Below are 22,069 nucleotides of genomic sequence, written 5' to 3' on the forward strand. Positions count from 1 at the left end.
GTTTGATCAGGGCCCTGCATTGTCTTCAAAAGGAAGCGCTATTTGGCTCCTAGCATTCCAAATGATGAAATTCATTGGCGCACTAGACGGGGGTGGTGTGTTCGATAGTGGATCCTTCCCCTTTACCATTTGGGGAGAAGAACTCTCGTCTATTTGAGGTTTAAAAGAAGCTCTTGGGGGAGTGGTTCGCTCTTGTTCGTCACTTTCAAAGCGATCTTATTTATGATCCGAGGAGAGAGAGCATAGATAGCTTTGTTGTAGGGCTCTTTGAATTCTTTGAGTATTGACTTGTCCAATACTAAGAACTCGACGTCTTGATCCCAACAGCGCGAATCCATTCCGCCAAGTACAAGTTGGTTTGTTTTATGATTTCTAATGACAAACGAATCCGTCCCTTGGGTTTTCTACCCAATTTTTGTTTGGTTGAGCCGCACCATCTTTGGTACCGAGGGATAAATCTTAGGTTCATCACTTTTGGGTTGGAGTTCAAGGGTGGAAATAAAGGAATATGGTGTTGAAGCTGGTTGAAGAGGAATTTTTTCTCTGCTTCAAAATTTGGTTTGGGGTGCTAAACAGGGAGGTTTGTAGCAACGATTGTGTCCATAGTTGTTGCCCGTATAGGCTATTTGTCTGGTTCATGCCTTCTACGATTATTTACGCAAGATACAAGGGATCCTCAATAACAATGGATATTGGCCGCATATCGATGAACACTATTAGGGTAAGATATCGTCCTTGTAATGCCAACTCTAGCCATGATTCTAGGAAGTGATTCCCTGGCATCGACGCCGAGACAAAAATCATGGGATTGAAATTTGAGTGGTTCATTTTTTGTTGTTTTACCAGTAGTTGTGGTAGAGTGGTTACCATGGTGATTAATATCCAGTAAGAAGAAGCCGGTAGTAGAATTAATTGATGCGACAGTGGGTGTCAAATACATAGGGGAGTTGTGATGTTTTTTTTTTCTAAATGGCTGTGGCGAGATTTCACCCACCTCTTTCTTTCGAGGGATCTACATTGTTCCCAATATTTGGAGTTAGAGTGGCTAAGAGAAGATCTTTTGTAGTATTTGACACATTTACTAAGGTGCTCAACTTTTTCTTTTAGCATTTTCACCTTTGTTTGGTTTAAGCCTGGATGCTTATCCAAGACTCCTTAAAAGATTGCTTGTTTAGGCTGTCCTCCTTCACTGCCATTGCTCCATCCGGTGGCTCTTGGGATCCTATAATCTCAAGGGTGGGGTTACTTCGATAGGTGGGGAACGAGTCGGCCATCTCTCCTATGCATGCAATTTATTTTTACTAACAACTTTTATTTTACATTTTTCTCAATTTAATAAATATTATATCTGATGTTTATTACTATTTTATGTATTTTTTTTATAGAATTTATAATGTACTCTCTCTTTCCATTTTAATTGACGAAAATGAAAGAAAAATAACACGCGATTACATAATATATTTTTTTATTAAGTTTTTTGATCTTTTAATTCTAAAAATAATTAATGTTAATTAGTGTTGTCTCTTTGTTTATCTTTGTTCTTCTGCAGCCCTGGTTCATCTTCTTTTTTCCATTTTCTTCCCCATGAACAACCAGAAGAAGATTTATCTGCGACAGGGCACATGAACCAGAAGAATAATCGAGAAAAAAGCTTCAAAAGGATTAGTATAAATTGCTATATAGCAGCAGAATTGAAGGTATTTTGTTTCGGATCTTTATTTTGAGTTATCAAAATTACAGTTTTTTCTCCATAGTATTGGTCGATCTCGTTTGACCGGATCCAACACAGATCACACACCCTTACCCGTGTCAGTGACACGGCTTGGCAGCTTCCTTAGCTGGTGCAGCTTCAGCAGGAGATCTCATGGCGGCATCCGACAAGCAGAACACGTTGGATTACATCAACCAGATGTTTCCTACAGGTATTTTACTTGTTTATTTACATTTCTTCTCGCTATCAACTAGTTTGCTGAACAAGGGTTTTAACCCAATGCTGCTCATGATCAGTCTCTTTCCCCTTTTCCTTTTATGATGTAGTTAATTTCTGAATTTTGACTCATCCCTATATATAATTTTGTCCCTCTCTGAATAATCAGTTGACACATGGTTGTTGTGCAGAAGCATCTCTATCTGGTGTTGAGCCCCTTATGCAGAAGATACATAGTGAAATTCGTCGTGTTGATGCTGAAATATTGACGGCTGTCCGGCAACAGGTGAATTATTTTGCTTCTCCTTTCTCATTTACTACACTTCACCTAGCTGTCTAAAAGTACAGATATTTACATATGATGATGTCATGTTTTGTGAATGCTGATTATAATCCTTAGACTGTGATTACTGATGCTTCAAGGCGAAAGCTTAGTTATAAACATGCACTATAATTTCGTTGTCCTTTTACTCTTTACTCAATTATTCTAAAAATTTAGAAGAACTACTCTCTAATGTTACACCATGTAAAAGTATTTGATAAAAAATTCTTTATCATATTGGAGTAAGTGATGTGAATCAATCTATGCCTTGATTCCAGTCGGCGCCGGTAACTTCTATATCTTTTCCACTCTAGTCAAATTTCAAACCATATTGGGATAAATGATAATGGAGGAAAGGTGACAAGTAATCCTGAATGTCCATCATATTTCTTTCTCCAAACAAAAAATCCATTATGTGGTCCCATTTCTGTTTCGGGTCAAGTCTGGAACTACCAAATGGTAAATTGATGTTCATTGATTAATATTTCAATAATGGCCAAAGCTAGATAAGAGTTTGCCGCAACTGTCAGATAGTTTATATAAACTATAATGATTGCCCACTGTTGCTAACAAGTTTTAGTCCAAGTAACTAGTCGAAGTGTCTAAGACAGGGAAAACCTTTAAGATCATGTATTCAGTTCTGCAAATTCACCTTTCAGTTTTTTCACAAGTATAAAAAGATTATAAGAAAGATGGCCCCTGATATTTTTGGAGAACCTGTTGTTTTGAGCCTACATTTTGTATACCACTTGCTTCAATAAAATTATTACTTTACCAAAAGGAATTTTCTTGGACAATATGTATCGCAATGCAAGTTTGGATGTAAATTATGTACCTCTAAGATTGCATTAGAAGTACTTTAGTTTGAGTTTATTTTGTTAGGAATACTTCAACAACAATGCCTCAGTCCAAAACAAGTTAGGGTCGGTTATATGAATCCTCCATGTTAACTTATTTCATGCCATAGTCATACCAAATAAAAGAAACTAAAAAAGGTAAATATGTTTACATAATACTCCCCATCTCAAATTTATGTGACACTCTTTCCTTGGAAGTCAATCCCAAAAAGAATGTCAGTTTTCTTTATCTTGTAACAACTTTACTTTAAAATGCTAATTTTATCTTTAATAGGATAATTTATAGCTACACAAATATCCATGGTTTATTTTAGACCAACAAGTTTGAAAAATCTTCATTTGTTTCTTAAGGTTCATGCCCAGTCAAACACCATCACATAAGTTAGAATGGAGGGAATAGTAAAAAAATAATATTAGGAGTTCTTCATGAAAAATAAAATAAAATATTAGGAGTTCTCTATGTTTTTACCGGCATACAAATATAAAATACTCTTAAAAAGCATCAAACCTAGTTAGAAGTACTAACATGACTAGAATATATTCCTAAGTAGCTTATACCAAATACATTAAGGCTCAAGTGTTTGTTCAATTGACAAAGGTTGACAGACTTGTGTCTTAGGTCACAAGTTCAAGCATTGTGTGAAGCGAATAAGTTCGATATATAATTAGAGCAGTAGAAGGGAAGTTCCATCTCCCCGAGTTTTGAAGACTGCGGTTGGCCCATAGTGTTGGCTCTAGATGAACTTTTAGACCTTAAAAATTGATATCATTTATATTACCTTTTTCTTCTATATGCCCTATTTTTAGCTGTCTACATGGAAGAAATTACAGGTCTTTTGAGACAACTTCCATCCATGTATTTATAAATCTTCCTCATCTCCTTTAAGTGTTCATTTTCACTCATAATGGTTTCACATCTAAGTATCGGTGCATCTGGAGGTTGACGCAATATATGATTAAACCATTTCAAATGATCTTCTCTCAGTTTATTCTTAATGCTGTTACTTCAACTTAAGTTATCGTTCTCAAAAAAAAATTGCTGTTACTTCAACTTCTAACAAATGTGGTCATTTTAATTTTGTCTAATCTTTTATAACTGCACATCCATCTAGCACCTACATCCTGAGGACACTTATCTATGGGTATGTTGCACTTTAGTGGCCTAACATTCACTCCCATAAAACATTGTCGGTCTTATAACGGTAGAATATACTTTTCACTTTGGTACGTAGTATTCTATCACATGACACCCCACTAACACTTCTCCATTTCAACCATTCGGTTTTAGTTATATGAGGAACATCTTCATCGATCATTTGATTCTTCTAGAACAACGTGCCTAAGTATTTGAATTGTTTGCAATTGCTAGGAATTTCTCATTATGCTTTTTCTTTCAATTTACTCTTTCATCTTTTATTTGGTGAATTTTGAAGGTAAGAAATACATCAATTTTGACTTTCCCTCTTAAGATAAAAAGAAGAAGAAAGGAGATATGAGAAATCTAGAATGTTTAATTCATCAAGATTACCTTGTTTAAGTAATTGCTGTTATTATTTCTCCTGATCAATGAAACTTCCTGATGTTTGTTTTTATTTTTATAATCATGGTAAGAACTATGTTTTTGAACTTTCGCCTTTTCATATTTCAGAGTAACTCTGGAACCAAAGCCAGAGAAGATCTTGCTGCAGCTACTAGTGCTGTGCAGGTATTTTCTTTAAGCTTTCTCTCTTTTCTATTGTATGGCAGAAGCTTTAGCTGCGGAAGATAATGTCTTTTAGGACTAGATACAGGAAATTGTCTGGCATTGCTTATCTATGTGAGATATTTGGTGGTTTCTTATTCATTATTTGACTATTCAAATCCAGGAACTCATGAATAAGATTCGAGAAATTAAGACCAAAGCAGAGCAAAGTGAAACAATGGTTCAGGAAATATGTCGTGATATTAAGAAATTGGATTTTGCAAAGAAACACATAACAACAACAATTACTGCCCTTCACCGCCTAACCATGCTAGGTTAGTCCATTTTTCACTGTCAAAGTTCTTTGTTTTTTTTTCTGTTTTGTGCTTGAAAGAAGATTTTAGGCCGATTTGCTTCCTTCTCCATGCTTAAAAAGTAAATTTTTGATGAAACCAGTAGATCTTTTATAATTTTAGTTTTCATATACTATAGGCACTTTGCTGTCCTTGGAAAGTGGTATTTGAACATTCTTATATAGAGAATAGGATTCCTCCATCTGAGCAAGATTTTATTTTAGATGCTAGGCTCTATGTGTAAATAAAGAAAATTTTAAATTTGAGCTTGCGGTTGACACCTTCTAAGCAAGGTGGATGCTGTGGAATAATGTATTGGTGCGGAGGAAAATTCTGTTTAGAGACTTAAGTCTTCATTTAATCCAAGAGTATTTAAACTCAAATCTTGTCCATATTTTTGCAGGAATTATGAGGGTGTTTTCCACCTTTAGTCTCTATATCTTTCTGAGTGCTTATTTGTGAGATGGCTATATCACAACTTATTCACATAGAGAGAATGTAAACATGCCTCATTTGTGTTGTCTTGCAACAAAATACCACCTTATAAAGATATAAATGGTACTCTAAGAAAAGAAAAGAGAGGAGAGGAAACAATTGATAGCTTTTTTTGGTTTTGTTTTGGGTTGTTATGTAAAGAAAAAGAAAGGAATGTGAGTAATCCCTAAGTTGCTCGGACTCGGGTGCGGGTGTTTGATACTGGTGCAGATCTAGAGGTCGGATCCTGTATTATCTAAATTATAAGATTCAGGGATACAAATACATGTATGGGTACGAGTTTGGGGATTCAACTAAAAGTAATTTCAATATCTAAAGATAAGAGTTATAAAACCTAAATTATGAGAATGTGTAAAACTTGAGGAGAAATACTGATCAAGAGGAGAATCCTAGAAGGAGATATAAGGAAAGGAAGTGATAATAGAAATATACTTTCTTCAATTTCACCTTAGTTTTTGTTTTGATTCCTAAAATCATTGAATTTGTCCAAAATTTCTCCGCCAAATTTGGTCAAAGTACCCAAAATCGGTTGACCAGATTGGGTAGGGGTCCCACACCCACGTAGTGTCGACACTGAAAGTGAAAGTCCTGACAACTTGGAGTGATTCGACTTTAGCACCCTTAATGAAGTATTTCCCTTGTTATGGAAAGTACTCATGTATTAAGCGTTGAGGTTTTCTATGAAATTAAAAAGAGTTCATCAAAGTGGGTCTAGCCACTTATAGATGGTGTTAGAAACATTATTACATCTCTCTCATTGGATGTGTAAAGATTAAATGTTCTCAAGTTATTCCACCCATTGTTTTAAGCTTTTGGAGTGAGCACCTAGATTCTTTTATAAGGGAATCAGAGTTTGTGGTAACTTCATTTACCAGCTGTTTCTCTACATATTCCATTGCAATGTGCATCTCTCTCTCAATTGAGTCCATCAAGCTTCCGTGAGATTCTTTATCTCAGTTCAGCATGCGAAGTGACGAACTCTACTCCAAGCCTACTCCTTAGCCCATTGTCCTACTCTCTATCTATTTGCTCCATGCTTCTCCTTAGCTTGTTTGTGCTACCCTATCTCTATACTTCAATCCCTTGTTCACCCAGTGGAGCCATTCCTACTTCCTCAACCAAAATAAGTATAAAATGAAAATAAAAAAGAACCAAGAAAAAGAGACACAAAAAGAAGAAAAAAGGAGAAAAGTCTCTAATCCATGTTACTACTAGAATCAGGTTACACATTTAGGAGTGTTAGAGATATATCACCTGTTCTTCATCAGTCGTGTATGGGTATTTATTGGGTTTGTACTGATCCTGAGTGATTCCACCTGTTGCGTTCATTTTTTAGACTGGACACTCCGATTCTTTTGCAAATAGAAAAGCTAGAAATGCTTTTGTTCTTGACCGTACCCATTCCTGTATATAGAAGATCTATTATCTCCTTCAAAGTCAAGTCTCCCTCTAATATCTAATTTCAGAGTTCTTGGTTAATCAAGTTTCCTTTAATACATCTAGTTTCTATCGTATTGGTCCAATATTCTGAAAGAATCTAGAAGTAGAACTGCAGAATTTAGAAATTGATTCTTGAGTCTATCTTATGTTCTTGATCTTTGTCAAATAAAAATTCCACTAGTTAAATCACAGTATTGCTTGCTTGTATTCTCGTCTAGTGCTTTTTATGTTGACTTCACATTCATTTATTTAGATTTTTGTTGTTCTAGTGTTAGTATAATATGCCTTTCATTGTAGTAGCTTATTGATTATAGGGTGAATGATGGTAATGTAAGGTCATGTTCTTGGATCGGGTTGGGGCGAATGTCAAGGGTGGCGAGGCAGCAGCTAGGCTTAGAGTTGGGTCTTGGAACATTGGGACTTTGATGGGGAAGTCTATAGAGTCAGTGGTGATTTTGAAGAAGGGAAGGTCAATATAACTTGTGTCTAGTAGACCAAAGGGATGGGACCTAAGGTTAGAGATAATTACGGGTTTAAATTATGGTATTCAGGAGGCTCGTAAAATAGGAATGGAGTAGGCATTTTTGTAGATTGAGAACACTGGGAGCTAGTGGTAGAGGTTAGGAGGATGAATGGCAGGATGATGATGGTTAAGCTAGTCATTTGAGACCTGGAACATTATTAGTGCTAGCAACTCAAGCGGGCTGGACGAGGAAGTTAATTAGCGATTTATGGAGAATTGGACCATGTAGTGATTGGAACCCTCGCTTCGAGAAGCTGTTCATTGGAGGAGATTTCAATGGTCACATTGGGACAGCTTGAAACCTTCTTTATAATGTTTTACTTGAGACAGGGGTCTTTCGAAACAACCTTTCTGCCTTCACAAGGTAGGGATAGGGTTTGCGTACACTTAACTTTCCCCAGATGGCCAGATCACACTTGTGTGATTGCGATGGGTATATTGTTGCTATTTTTCTACTTTCAAATCTATCTGATCTCGAAAGTATGGTTAACTTTCTACTTTCTGCCTTCAAAAAAGGTAGGGATAGGGTTTATGTACACTTAATTCTCCCCAGATCACACTTGTGTGATTACGCCGAGTATGTTGTTGTACCCAATATCAGATACTTCACTCTTTTTTTTTTGGATGAAAATCGACATCAGATACTTTACTTGCCACAAGTGTTGTACCCAACATGGATACTAACACAAATATTCTCTCAAAAGTGATCATGGATAATGAGAGAAGGAAAAATATTCTTTTATCAATTATTGTAGTTATGTGATATGATTTATCAACAAAAGAGCATCTATGCATGCTTAGTTTAGCGTTTCTCCTTAAAAATTATACATTATCTGAACACGTTTCTCCTTATAAAAGAAAAATATCATGTGATTCTTTTGTCCTATAACAGTCTCTGCAGTAGAGCAACTACAAGTAATGGCTTCCAAACGTCACTATAAAGAGGCGGCAGCACAGCTTGAGGTATTTAGCGGTTGTTTTTCTATAGTATAAACTTTTCATTATTTAACCTTCACCATCACATGACAACTTGCTACTACAGTTTTTTCTTGTACAAGAATGCTTGTTGTGCACTAGGTTTGTTATAATTTACTTCTGTTGTTGCAAGATGCTTGCTGAACCATAGTTGCTGGATTCTATGGGAGAAGTTCTGAGTTTACCTATTGTTCTTAAAATATTGGTGTATTAAAGGAGGTTTTTGTGTCATTTAATTATTTTTTTGGCTCATGGATTTACTATTTAAGTAGTCTGTGCCATATATTAATGTATGATGATTATAGGCTTCACTTAGGACTTCATCTGGGTGCTGCTGATTTAAAAGTATATGTTACTACTCAGACTTTATTGTTGCTCCTTAATAAGTTACAGCTCTAATACTCTGTAATTCTATCTAGAAATATAATGATATGGTAATATAAATTTCTAAAAACATGTTTTTCTTCAGAAGAATTACTTCTGTACTTGACTTATTTCAATTGAAACTGCACTTGTTTTTGTGAGTCTCCCCTTTCTCTTCCCGCTTTTCTTGAAGTGAATTTAAGTTGTCTGTGTGCAGTAGGTTTCTTAAATACTAATTTATATAAGTAGTGTAGGTTATATTTCTAAAAATATGTTTTTCTTGAGAAGAATTACTTCTATACTTGACTTATTTCAGTTGAACCTGCACTTGTTCTTGTGTGTATCCCCTTTCTCTTCCCTCTTTTCTTGAGGTGAATTTAAGTTGTCTGTGCAGTAGGTTTCTTGAATACTAATTTATTAAGAAATGTGGGTTATCTCTCTTCAATATGTATATCTCATTGTAATCTGTATTGGCTGAAGCTGTATATGTGAAGTTATACATATTACCAAAGGCCTTCAGCAACCAACAAACAGACACTTTATTCCATGATATTCTAATGCTATCGCTCCCGCAAATAGGATTGATATGCTTCTGATTCCTATCTTGTGATGTTTCAGGCTGTAAACCAGCTCTGTAGTCATTTCGACGCCTATAGGGATATTCCTAAGATTACAGAACTTAGAGAAAAGTTCAAAAGCATCAAACAAGTCCTCAAGTCACATGTGTTCTCTGACTTCTCCAGGTGTGTACTAGAAACTCAGTGATATTACTGTCGGACATTATTTGCAAATACTTCTTAGAAAATAAATTATTGTACTCTATTGATGGACTTCAATTAACTTGTCTCTTATCTGCCATGGTAGCTCAGATGTACCTTTGTCAATTCAACAATCAACATTCTGTTCATGTGTTCTCTTAAAAGTTGTTGTGATAGGTTCTTCTGAATAAGAGCTCTTAGATATAAGAGAAGACACAAATATATTTTCTTTAGATTTCAAGCACGTTGGAATTGTTCCTAGGTTTTCTATCTAGCACTCATTATGATCTACTAAAGGTATCTCTTCGCTATGCATGAGTGAGCTACTTCTTGTGCCATACGAATTAATAAGTAAATGGAAGATCTGAGTTGCCCTGTTGGCATGCGTCTTGCTGGCTTTAAGTATACCCATCTCTATCTCTCTCCACCAGAAAGTTACTATTGTTGCCTAAAATCAATGTCCATTATAGTGGGTATATATTTACGTTTACTTGGTATTGTACATCTTTATTGTTTCTTGTTTCCATTTTTCTCAACTTTCTTTCATCACTTACAGTTTAGGCACAGGGAAGGAGACAGAAGAAAGTAACCTATTACAACAGTTATCAGACGCCTGCTTAGTTGTTGATGCTCTCGAGCCTTCAGTTAGAGAAGAGCTAGTGAAAAATTTTTGTAATAGAGAACTCACCTCGTACCAGCAGATATTTGAAGGAGCAGGTTTGTCCCACTGACCATGTCTTTTGTTACTGCCAAGTCTGATTAGTCCATAAGATAGTTGGATGTCTGTGTTACTAACTGCCTATCACATTTGCAACTACAGAACTAGCTAAGTTGGACAAAACTGAAAGAAGATATGCTTGGATCAAGCGTCGGCTAAGAACGAATGAGGAAATTTGGAAAATTTTCCCTCGTTCATGGCACGTCGATTATTTGCTTTGCATTCAGTTCTGCAAGTTGACAAGGTTGGATGTTTGATTTCTTTTCACCTTTTTCTTTCGGCCGCCTGAAGAAAGCATGATTACTTCGATGGGTATTACCATGTTGAGACAAATTCTGTTGGGATTCCTCCTAGCATGTAGCATCTTATAGACCTAAAAAGCTCACATGATCCTGGAAATTTCTTCTCAAATTGCATTGACTGCTCTGCCTTCCAAAGGAATATTCAATGGTATCTCAAGGTCATTACTACTGAAATCGCAGTCTCAAATATTGATTCGAAGAGGAGACTAACTTGCTCTGTTCTATCTGAGGATGCCCTTTCTCATTAGTAGAATAATGTTTAACTGCAGTTACTTTTCTTTAAAAAAAATTTATTTGTGTATTCTTCTTTATTAACTAATAAGATGTTTTCTTTGCTTTCCTCCTACTGTTTTGACCTCTCTTTTGGCTCACTATCTTATTTTCATTTTAGGTCTCAACTTGTGGAAATCCTTGTTAGTATGAAAGAAAAGCCAGATGTAGCAACCTTGTTGACAGTAAGTTTCTTTCAACTGTTGGCTTAATCATTTTGAACTTTCCTCTTCTCATGACAGTGAGGATGAAATTTAACTGTGGCCTTTTTCTTTTTAGCAAAATCCTCAAATTCTTCTTAGGTAATAAATAAATAAGAAATTATTTTCCTAAACTTTTAAAACTAAGCTTGTATATGAAAAGTGTGATAAATAAACACTCATGAAAAAATATTAAGGTGCGTAAATTAATTGTTACATCGAGCTAGGGATGGCAATTCGGCGGGTTAGGTTGAGTTTGGGTGGGTCAAAATGGGTCAAGACAATAAAAAGGTCAAAATCCAACCCAACCCAAATTTGTTTGGGCCAAAATGGGTTGGGTCAAAACGTGTTAGTAACGAGTCATAACCCAACCCGCCTAATTTTTACTATGTTATAATAGTTTTATTTGTAATTTTATAAGCTTTTAGTGCCTGATGATTTTGTTTTAATTATTAAAACTGTATATAACATATAAAATCAAAAAAAAGTTTTTTCAATAATATTTTTGTCAAGATTTCTCAAAAATCAATTTGAGTTACATATCAACCCAATTTTAATGGGTTGAAATTGGTTGAGTTGACAAATGCGCGGGTCAATAGCCAACCCAAACCTAAATGGGTTGGGTTGGATTGGGTTTAATTTTTCCACCCTTACACTGAGTCCTATTTATACACAATACATTACAATCCTTTTCCATGGACAATAGTACGCACAATCCTATTCTCACATTCCCCTGGTGCGTATAAGTCGTATGTACTAAACTTGTAATAGATGTAACTAATATGAGGACCATTGAGGGGCTTGGTGAAAATATCTGCAAGCTGATCTTTGAACTTCACAAATTTTATAATAATATCTCTTGGAAGTATCTTTTGTATGACAAAGTGACAGGCAATCTTAATGTGTTTAGTCCTCTAATGAAATACTTCATTTGATGCAATATGAAAAATTGGTTGGTTATCACACAAGTTCCATTTGACTAGTTTCTCCAAATACTAGTTCTCTGAGCATTTGTTTAATCCAAACTAGCTCAAGTTACTACAACCCTCGCTTGATATTCTGCTTCTGCACTTGATCAAGCAACCACACTCTATTTCTTGCTCTTCCAAGATACTACAAAGCAAGGCACTTCTACTGAAGTGGTTATGGAGATACTCACATGAGCCTCAAGCACACTGGGCAAAGTAATTAAAGCTAAATATGGAGAGGAGAACAAATGGATGACAAATGAGGTATCTACATCCTATGGTGTAAGTCTATGGAGGTCTATTAGATTTTATTGGCCTTTTTTGAGAAATAACACAACTGTGAGGGTAGGCAATGGAAGTAAGACGTCCTTTTGGGAGGAATGACTGGGACATGCTAGTTTAAAAAACCTTTTCCCTAGATGTATGTGTTGGCAGTTCATCAACAAACGAGTGTAGCTGACAGTTGGACACAAGGATGGAACATCCAGTCTAGAAGGAATTTTAATGACTGGGTAATTGAAACCGTGACAAAAACTTTAAGAGCTCTGGCAGAGTTCAAAGGGAGAATGAGGCTAATAAACTATGGTGGAACAAAGATAGCAAAGGCATGTTTAAGGTGAACTCAACATACAAGTTTTTGAACAAAGATGGCCAACAGCCACCACAATGGCCATGGAAACATATCTGGAAGACAAAAATCCCCTTCAAGGTGGCATGTTTTACTTGGTTACAAGCAAGAGAAGCAGTCCTGACACAACAAAATCTCAAGAAGAGGAAGTTCTCTATGCACTCGAGATGCTATTTGTGTGCAGAAGAGGTTGAGACAGTCAGCCATCTGTTTTTACAGTGCAGGATAACAACCCCAACTTTGTAGGGCTTTTATCAGCCTCAGGGGTGTTGTTTGGACTATTCCTAACAGAATCACCCACCTCCTGTACAGTTGGGAAGAGGTAGGTGGGGGAATTTCAGACAGAGATAGATGGAGGATTGTCCCAACCTATATATGGTGGACAATCTGGAGAGAGAGAGAAATGCTAGATGTTTTGAGAGCTAAAGTTGTGATCTTCAGAAGATCAAATTGAACTGTATCAAACTTTTTTGTTTCTGGTGCAAACAGATTTACCTAGAGGATATTGAATTTGAGATCCTTGGTTCTATTTAGATGTTAGATTTAGATTTCTTATTTTGTTGATACGTTGTAATTATGGTTTTCAGCACAACCCATGTACTGGTTTTAGTCTCTTTCTAAAAATAAATGGAACTCATTGTGTTCTCCTTCAAATAAAGAAAATCTTTGACACCTACACTGTTAGTATGAGCATTCCTGGTTGGTTGACGGTGCATAGAATAACATACTTAACAAGTGTGTCCATATCTATTACAATAACTACACCTATATCGAGATCTTTCAAAACGACCTCCTCCTCACCTATTCTCCATAGACTAGGATGTCCGATTTTCTATTATCTGATATGTGACAAAAGAGTCAACAGTTTGTGAGGAGAGTAGTGTGTGACTAGGAGGCGTTGAAAAGTAACTCAGAGAATAGTACATCACTTGTAGGAATTGCAAGAGTAGCCAAAATCAGATCACACACCGAATCTAAGGTTCTTAGGAAGTCCAATGGTAAGAACTAGAAACATCATCTGTCATAGTTCTTGTTGTTTTTCAACTATGGCAGTGAGCCAGTGACTGATATCACATCATTAAGGTGATATATGTAATCAGTGTATAAAGCACGAGTCTTTTCCCAGAAAGAATAATATGTTGGAATTGGGCGAAACAAGGGCATCAACTTGGAGTCAATAGATTGTTACATGAGACTGCATAATTGAGCGTAAACCTTCTTTCACTGACCTTGGGCCTTTTCATCCACCTCACTAGCCTTTGCCTTTTCATTCACCACACTGGCCTTTTTTGTTAAGTTATCTTGAATACCTTGACCCTTGCATCACAACTCAACCAAGGAAGCCTATGCTAAATAGTTTGAACTTCCCATTAGTGGTTTTGAAGTGATCATAGGGCTTGAACTTTCAATTCCCATGTTTTTGGAGCGAAAATATCATACCCAAAGGACATGGTTGACAATTAATCTCAAATACTATCAGATATGCTTGAAAGTTGTCGAAAAAGGGTCGAGAAAGCTGCTGGTTGTCTTGAAGTTCAGAAGAAGTAGCTGAAAAGCTGATTGGAGTGGCTGGGTTAGGGTTCCAAAGGTTGGAATCTGTAGAAAAATTATCACAGGTTAGTCAGAATTCTTGGACGACCCCGGGGAGAAATGACCAGTGTCGGTATCTTTCAGGAAAAAATCTCACGCGCCCTACGCGTGTAACAGACGTGCACAGCCGAGATGAAGGTCCTGCTGGCACATGACGGCTATTCTTCTGGAATAGTTTTCTAGGGTTTCTTTGCTGGAGTTTTCTATAACTTGTGGTGGTTTCATATTTTGTAACCCATCGAGAGAGAGTGACGAAAACAGCCCTAGCAGTTGCCGGAAATTGAAGCATGACAGCTGTCTGCCTGAGTTTTCTTTATCGGATTTTCTCACCAATTCTTTGATACCATGTGAGAATAAAGACTCAAGAAATAGATTTCGTCTACCAAGCGGGACATAGTGCGAATACTGTTAAGATATTCAAATTAATTATCACACTGAGCCATATACATTGCATTCCTTTTCCAAGTAGGATGCTATACAGAATCCTTTTCTAACAAAAAGTTTTAGGATCTTTTTTTTTTTTTTTGAAAACCATAACAATGCTATCCACAATTATAAAAACCCAACCATGCTTAGGACTAGTGCTTCACAAGGAATCTATCATATCAACTAGTGATTCAGTCTCCTCTACATAGTTTTCTTTACACCAAAAATGAAACAAAAGAGCAGGATTCATCTTGACTTTCTGCATATGATTGCTTTTGTCTTAAAAATTCTGTAGTTCCTCTCCTTCTAAATTGTCCACAATATACAAGCTGGGACAAATTTCCACCACTTCTTTGTTGCACTGCACCACCATTATAATTCCAGCACTTCAATAATTCACATCTTGTTGCTGGCCAAGACCATCTTAGTCCTACCAAGTTCAAAAAAAAGTTGCCACAATTGTCCAATTATAGGACAATGTAGGAACAGATGGCTATTGGTTTTCTCTGGCTGCACCACACATACAACATCTAGAGCATAGATGAATTCCCCTTAATTCTTAAGTTTTCTTGAGTGAGACATGCTTCTCTTGCTACAAGTCAAGAAAAACACAAGACTTTGTAAGGGGCCTTAGTCTTCCAGATGAACTTCCATGGTCACTGGTCAAAAGTTTTAGAATCTTTTGCTTTTAGTATAATTTATACTTTTTCTCGCCCCCCTCCCACATCCCTAGCTGTTGAAACAAGTTGTTCTAGATACTTTGCCTATGGCTTTTTTTTTACCATCGTCACTTCTTAACTCTTTTGTATTCTCCAAGTCCCTCTTTGTTATTTAATGTGATACAAGTCAACAACAACATACCAGTGAAATCCGACAAGTGGGGTCTGGCCTCATGGAGATTAGGAGACCGTTCCCGTAGGACCTTCGGCTCGAGTATAACATATCAGAATAGTGAGAAAGGGTGTTATTTAATGTGATGCTTGAAGATAAATGAGCTTTTGACTCTTTTTACTATATGGACTAATCATTCCTACCACACATTACCAAACCTTCAGAAAACTAAAAGATGATAGTTTATGATATCAGAATAATGAGAAAGGGTGTTATTTAATGTGATGCTTGAAGATAAATGAGCTTTTGGCTCTTTTTACTAGATGGACTAATCATTCCTACGACACATTCCCACCTTCAGAAAACTAAAAGATGGATAGTTTATGATAAATTTCCTTGATATTTACTTTACTCCTTATGCTCTACCAAATCTGCGCTTGTCTATCAATCAACAACTCCCTCAGCCATTCATAAACTTCAGCATAAAGTGCAGACGCACCATACCTGTTTCTCTTCCCTTTTGTAAAGTTCTCTTCTCCACCACTCAGAAGAAAATTACTTTTGATTGGATGTTTAAAAGGAAACTTCACTGTTTTAGCTTTTTTCTTATTATTTATCCATCAATATCTGTGTTTATGTTCACTTAGGAAGCTGAAAACCAACTTCACTGCTTTTATCTTTTTCATATTTTTGTACAACAACATTTGTCTTCATGTTGATTTTCTCTGTGTTTGAAATTCTTGTGGGTGCACTTCTAGGCTCTGCAGCGCACTTTGGAATTTGAAGAGGAGTTGGCAGAGAAATTTGGTGGTGGAATCCGCAGTAAAGATTCTGTAGATGACAATGAAGAAACAGAAAGGAGTGGAAATAAGAGTCAGACAGTTTCAGATATTCGAAAAAAGTATGAGAAAAAGCTTGCTGCTCATGATGGTAGTCAAAATGAAGTATGTGTCTGAGATTCTTTCTTTAGTTGTAACATCATGCCAAGGTGGATTTGATAATGCTAGTTTGTACAGTCGTTTATATTGCTTGCGTGTTTTGTCAGGAGCAAGATGGACAAAAAGATTCATCAGTGCCGGGAGCTGGTGTATGTATTTTCTACTTTCTTGAAATATTGGTTATTGGTGGTGTTTTTTCTCTCTTACCCGCTTAGCTAATACTGAAGGTCCAGAACATCCTGGGCTCGAGAAATACGTTGCTTCAGCCCTTGAATTAAGCAGATTGTGATACTAGGATTTTGTTAGACTCAGATGCATGATTAATTGATTATCTCCATCTCTATTTTCTGTCACATTCCTGATGATTTATGGGAGGGATGAACTACTTGGACTGTTACTATAGAGTTTAAGATGTTGAAGGGGAATCCTTCCTTCCATTAATCATATTTGCAATCTGCACAAGATTTTGGATAATTTTCTTGAACTCATTTTATAGTCAAAATTTGATAAGTTGAGTCTTAACCTGCTACAAGAGCTGCTGATTTCAGAAAATTGCTTCAATTCTGAGATGGAAAAATCTAGTACAGTAACATTTTTACTGCATACAAGTTGCTGTGATGAATTGAAGGCAGCCATTCTCTCAGTACATGCATAGATCTCTAAAATTACATTTATATGGACAGGTCATTATGAAACACCCCTTGATGCTCTGCTAGCATGGTGACTTAATAGTCGTGCCAATTTTTTCTTGTTCTGCTTTCTACACATTAAACATTATCCTTCCAGTCTTGATTTTCTACGGTTTCAAGCAGGTGAATGATATTATGTTTTGTTTTATGTCAGTTCAATTTCAGAGGGATTATCTCATCGTGCTTTGAACCTCACTTGTCAGTTTATATAGAGCTGGAAGAGAAGACTCTAATGGATAGTTTGGAAAAAGAAATGCTGGTACAAGCTTCAATAGCATAAATGTTCATTGTTTTACTTCTCTTTATGTAGATCTCCCCTACTGACTAAAAACTTGTGTCTCATACCTAGGAAGAGACGTGGGAAATTGAGGAGGGAAGTCAGACTAATATTTTGTCTAGCAGCATTAAGGTAAAGTATTCAATATTTTTGTAGGTCCACATCAGGGGCCCATCAGGGAAACTCATACAGTTTTTTTGGATTATTTTTATATTTTATTGAGCTCTATATCGTCAAATGCTGCATCATCAATAGAGCAGATATACTTGCGGAAATATTGCATTATCTATAGAGCCAATATGATTGCATAAAGTGTACATTATTGGATGTTGGATAACCTGACCGTTTATCATTTGTTAGTGTGAAAATTTTGCTTTTGCTAACTCTGTCGGTGTTTTCTCTTGAACTTTTGTATTTTCGATCATTGCTCTACTCTATTCTGTCATTTTTTAAATAACCTTTCCCCTTTTGCTAAGCAGTCAAACCCTGAAACAATATGAACAGCAAATAAGCATCGCAATATAGATGGCAAAGATTTTACAGAACTCATAACGAATAGAAGGTCGACACATCAAACTCCAAAGAAAACAAATAGATTAGTAATAATAATAACTAAACAATGCTTAGTTAACATGGATATATTATGAGGTTTCACCTTACAGGTCAACTCGTTAATCACCTCTAATTCCCTCAACAAGAGGAATACTTCATTTTGTATGAAGATGATGTTCTAAGGCTCTAATATCGCGTCAAGAAGATGCTTAAAAATTGTAGTGTGAGCTATATGGTAATTAGATTTTATCTCACCTGTTCTGATCTCACTAGCTTGTTGCCTTTTGTTTGCTTAAGGTCTTTGTAATCATCAGGAGGAGCTTGAAGAGATGCAGTGCTTTGACGAGAAACCAGACATTGTTTAATCTCTTTAAGGTGCTTTTTTTAGATTATATGATAATGTTTGCTTCTTGGCCTAGTATACTTTCTTGAGGTTGTGAAATTTGATTAAAGAAGTTCAAAATAAACAAAGGGAGCTTCTTGTCATTTCGTAAATTATGGTTTTGATGAGGAGAGTGGATCCATTTTGACATAAAAATGAGATGTCAGATAGCAGCATTCGATAGTGACTCACCTTAGTAACTAAGGGTTAGAACCTTAGCCTTTCTAACTTTGAATGACACCTTATGTCATTCATTTGCAGAAATTTACAAGACTTCTAAACTATATTCATGTATGTAATGACCCAAAACTGATCTATGAGCGCAGAGGCTTTACACTTTCGGATCAGTGAGCTAGGCTATGGGCCTACGTTAACTAATACTGTTGATCTCTTTGTAATAGGCATTTCAAAAAGTTCTTAAAGCTTATGCTACAAAACTTTTCGCTAGATTGCCAAAGGGTGGTACAGGAATTGTTGCAGCTGCCACAGGAATCGAAGGACAGATTAAGGTATAGTCTCAATTGTCACCTGGAAGCTTGGCTATCTTTTTTCTGCTACTAATTCTCCACTTGGTACCAATGAAATATTTTCTCCAGACTTCGGACAAGGATGAAAGGGTTATCTGCTACATAGTAAATACTGCAGAGTATTGTCACAAAACGGTCAGTTTTCTCCTTGTATGGGTGATTTAGGTATTAAATTTAGTAACATATCTGGTTCTGTGTGCTAAATTGGAATTCCTTTAACCAATGATGGAAAAAGGTGCAGAACTGTGTGACCCTCTTTAGTGCATTTTTAGTTGGTAAAGGTTACTGAAGTTTAAACTATAGCCTAAGGTGATGAGGAACTGTTGTCGTAAAAATTCAGAGAGAAATTCCCAAATATTGCCATTTTCTTTTCTGCTGTCTCCTCAAACTCACGCCAAACTCCATCTCATCGTGTTAGCAGTGCGGAGAATTAGCGGATAATGTGTCGAAACTGATTGATGCTCAATTTGCGGATAGAGTGGATATGTCTGAAGTACAGGTAGAACTTGCTCTAATGGTTCGATTCATAAATTCTCTTCTGTAGTGTCATGGCTTTAGCATTTAAATCCATTTTCAGGATGAATTTTCAGCAGTTATTACAAAATCTTTGATTACATTAGTGCATGGAATAGAAACAAAGTTTGACTCTGAAATGGCTGCAATGACTCGGGTTCCATGGAGTACTCTCGAAAGTGTTGGTGATCAGTCAGAGTATGTTAACTATGTCGTACAATGCCACCTTCAAACAGAAATTCTTGTGATGATTTCTTCAAAACTTGTAATTTTTCCTGCAGCTATGTCAATGGCATAAATTTGATCCTTACCAGTAGCATTCCAGTGCTTGGAAGCCTTCTGTCTCCTATTTACTTCCAGTTCTTCCTGGATAAGGTGAAAATAGTTTTTATTTTCAGAAAATTCTTTTTAATTAAAAACATTTAAGTCCTTATCTGTGTAAGTATCTGATCTCTGCATCATTTCTCAAATATTGAACTTATGTTTTCATCATTGTGCAGCTTGCATCATCTCTTGGTCCACGGTTCTATCACAATATCTTCAAATGCAAACAGATATCAGAGACTGGAGCACAGCAGGTACTGATAATCTTTGATCTACTGTGGCTTCAGTTTGTCCATTTTTCTCATCAACATAAATCTTGACTGAGTGAGCCAAGCTGGCTCTCTTACTATTGGAGCCGCTTGAGTTCACTACTGCACGGCTTACTAAGAGTTGCGGTCTGAGATCTATGTAGCTTATAAAATGGTGATCATTTTAATGTAGTTTTAATTTAACTGGTATAACATCATTGCAGATGCTTTTAGATACACAAGCGGTAAAGACTATTTTGCTGGAAATTCCTTCTCTGGGAAAACAAGTAAGATTGCAAGCATTTCAGAAGTGTGGAAACTTCTCTCTCTTTTATTTTTGGTTTTGTCTGTTGAATCAAGTTTATACTGACATTTTTTCTCTATCAGTGTCATTCTATTTCACATTTCCATTTCTATGCTTTGGGGCCACCACATATTTGCACTTCATTCCTGAAAGTAATTTGTTGTTTTAATGAAATAAAGGGGCTCATAGCTGCAACTGAATATGATTGATCCTTGAAAGAAAAATAGGCAAAGATGATTGTTGCTCATTTGAAATATTTAGTGTCCTGATGAATATGAAACTATACTGTTACAGAAAAAGCAGTTATAATATCTCTAAATCCTTCGCAGGAAGTGTTCTTCTTTGTCACTAGTCACTAGTATTTTGTGCACCGAGTTCGTCTTCTTGTAGTTATTGCCTCCATAAAGGCTTTCTTGCTAAGTTTCTTGATTCCTTTGGTATAATAGTTTAAAACAAGATCATTGGCTAAACGTTTTTGAACCCATTTTGAACAGACAGCAGGAGCTGCTAGCTATTCAAAATTTGTCAGTCGTGAGATGAGCAAAGCAGAAGCATTATTGAAGGTCAGTGATTGTCTGATTGATGAATTATAGTGTAAAACAAGGCTCTTGTATTCCTTCCTCAGGATAGTATACTGAGTTTTCTTTATTTAAATAGGTCATACTGTCTCCAATAGATTCTGTGGCGGATACATACTGTGCGCTGCTGCCAGAGGGAACACTCACAGAGTTTCAGCGTCTTTTGGAGCTTAAGGTTCTGCTATTCATTTTATTCTCCCGATTTTTTTAAATCTAAAATGTTATTTCTGAGGTTGCTATGAGATAAGCAGTTTGCTGGATGTTTTTTATCCATTAAGAGCATAAGACCAAGATTAAAATTTGAATGCAGGGCCTGAAAAAAGCTGATCAGCAGAGCATACTGGATGACTTCAACAAACGTGGGTCGGGCATCTCTCAGCCGACCATTATGGCCCCTTCATCTGCCCCGAACACCTCAATAGCACCAGTCATAACTAATACTGCAGCATCACCTGGGGCTATCACTTCAAGAGAAGATGTGCTGACAAGAGCAGCTGCTCTTGGAAGAGGTGCAGCTACCACAGGCTTTAAGAGATTCCTCGCGTTGACAGAAGCTGCAAAAGATCGCAAGGACGGGCCATTTAGGAAGTTATTCAATGGATGAGAACCGGTTCCTGAGCTCATCATTCTTGGCAGGTCTTTTCCTTTATTAGCTTCTTTGTATTTTCCCTATACCCCCATTATTGTTATATCAACTGTTATATATATTTTTTCTAGGAATAGCAAAAGCTATTGGACATTTTTTTTGCGGTGTAGATTGTAACTTAAGAGTTTTTCAAGATCAGTCTCATATTATGTCAATTTTGAAATGGATACCAAAGCCTTCTCCACTTTTAATGCAAAATTTTCCAAGATGTGCTGCTCAGAAGTTCATGATTTATTCGGGTCAAATCATCTTCTCTAACAAACCTAAACACATGCAAAAGATCATCTTAAGGGAGGTGCCAACAATCTTCTACTTCTAGTCGGCTGCTTTATGGCGGTCTTCCCTCTTTCATTGGCTTAACTCTCGCTCGTCTACCTTCCGCCTAGCAAGTCATAAAATGATGTTTCCATTTTTTAAAGTCAAGTGGCGTTTTGCTCCTGCACGAAAACTGAAAATGATAACAT

At 36.4% G+C, this 22,069-nt stretch overlaps 1 protein-coding gene across 2 annotated transcripts; it reads left to right on the forward strand.

Moving 5' to 3' along the window:
* Positions 1-1,395: 1,395 nt before the first annotated feature.
* Positions 1,396-21,779, forward strand: LOC101256582 (vacuolar protein sorting-associated protein 53 A). Of its 2 annotated transcripts, none has more exons than XM_004237491.5 (25): positions 1,396-1,697; positions 1,790-1,922; positions 2,119-2,213; positions 4,755-4,811; positions 4,972-5,122; positions 8,491-8,561; positions 9,555-9,679; positions 10,251-10,411; positions 10,515-10,656; positions 11,106-11,169; positions 16,386-16,571; positions 16,673-16,714; positions 17,409-17,513; positions 17,604-17,663; positions 18,381-18,458; positions 18,867-18,974; positions 19,062-19,127; positions 19,414-19,491; positions 19,570-19,703; positions 19,787-19,880; positions 20,006-20,083; positions 20,302-20,364; positions 20,876-20,944; positions 21,039-21,134; positions 21,270-21,779. In XM_004237491.5, the coding sequence occupies exons 2-25, from the start codon at positions 1,865-1,867 to the stop codon at positions 21,561-21,563; spliced, it is 2,475 nt and encodes an 824-aa protein (XP_004237539.1). In that variant the 5' UTR covers positions 1,396-1,697; positions 1,790-1,864; the 3' UTR covers positions 21,564-21,779. The 2 variants fall into 2 exon arrangements, with proteins under 2 accessions (XP_004237539.1, XP_010319857.1); XM_010321555.4 differs by having other exon boundaries at positions 1,514-1,697; positions 1,814-1,922.
* Positions 21,780-22,069: the final 290 nt, after the last annotated feature.

The sequence above is a fragment of the Solanum lycopersicum genome, chromosome 4 (assembly GCF_036512215.1).
Source record: "Solanum lycopersicum chromosome 4, SLM_r2.1".
Lineage (NCBI taxonomy): Eukaryota > Viridiplantae > Streptophyta > Magnoliopsida > Solanales > Solanaceae > Solanum > Solanum lycopersicum.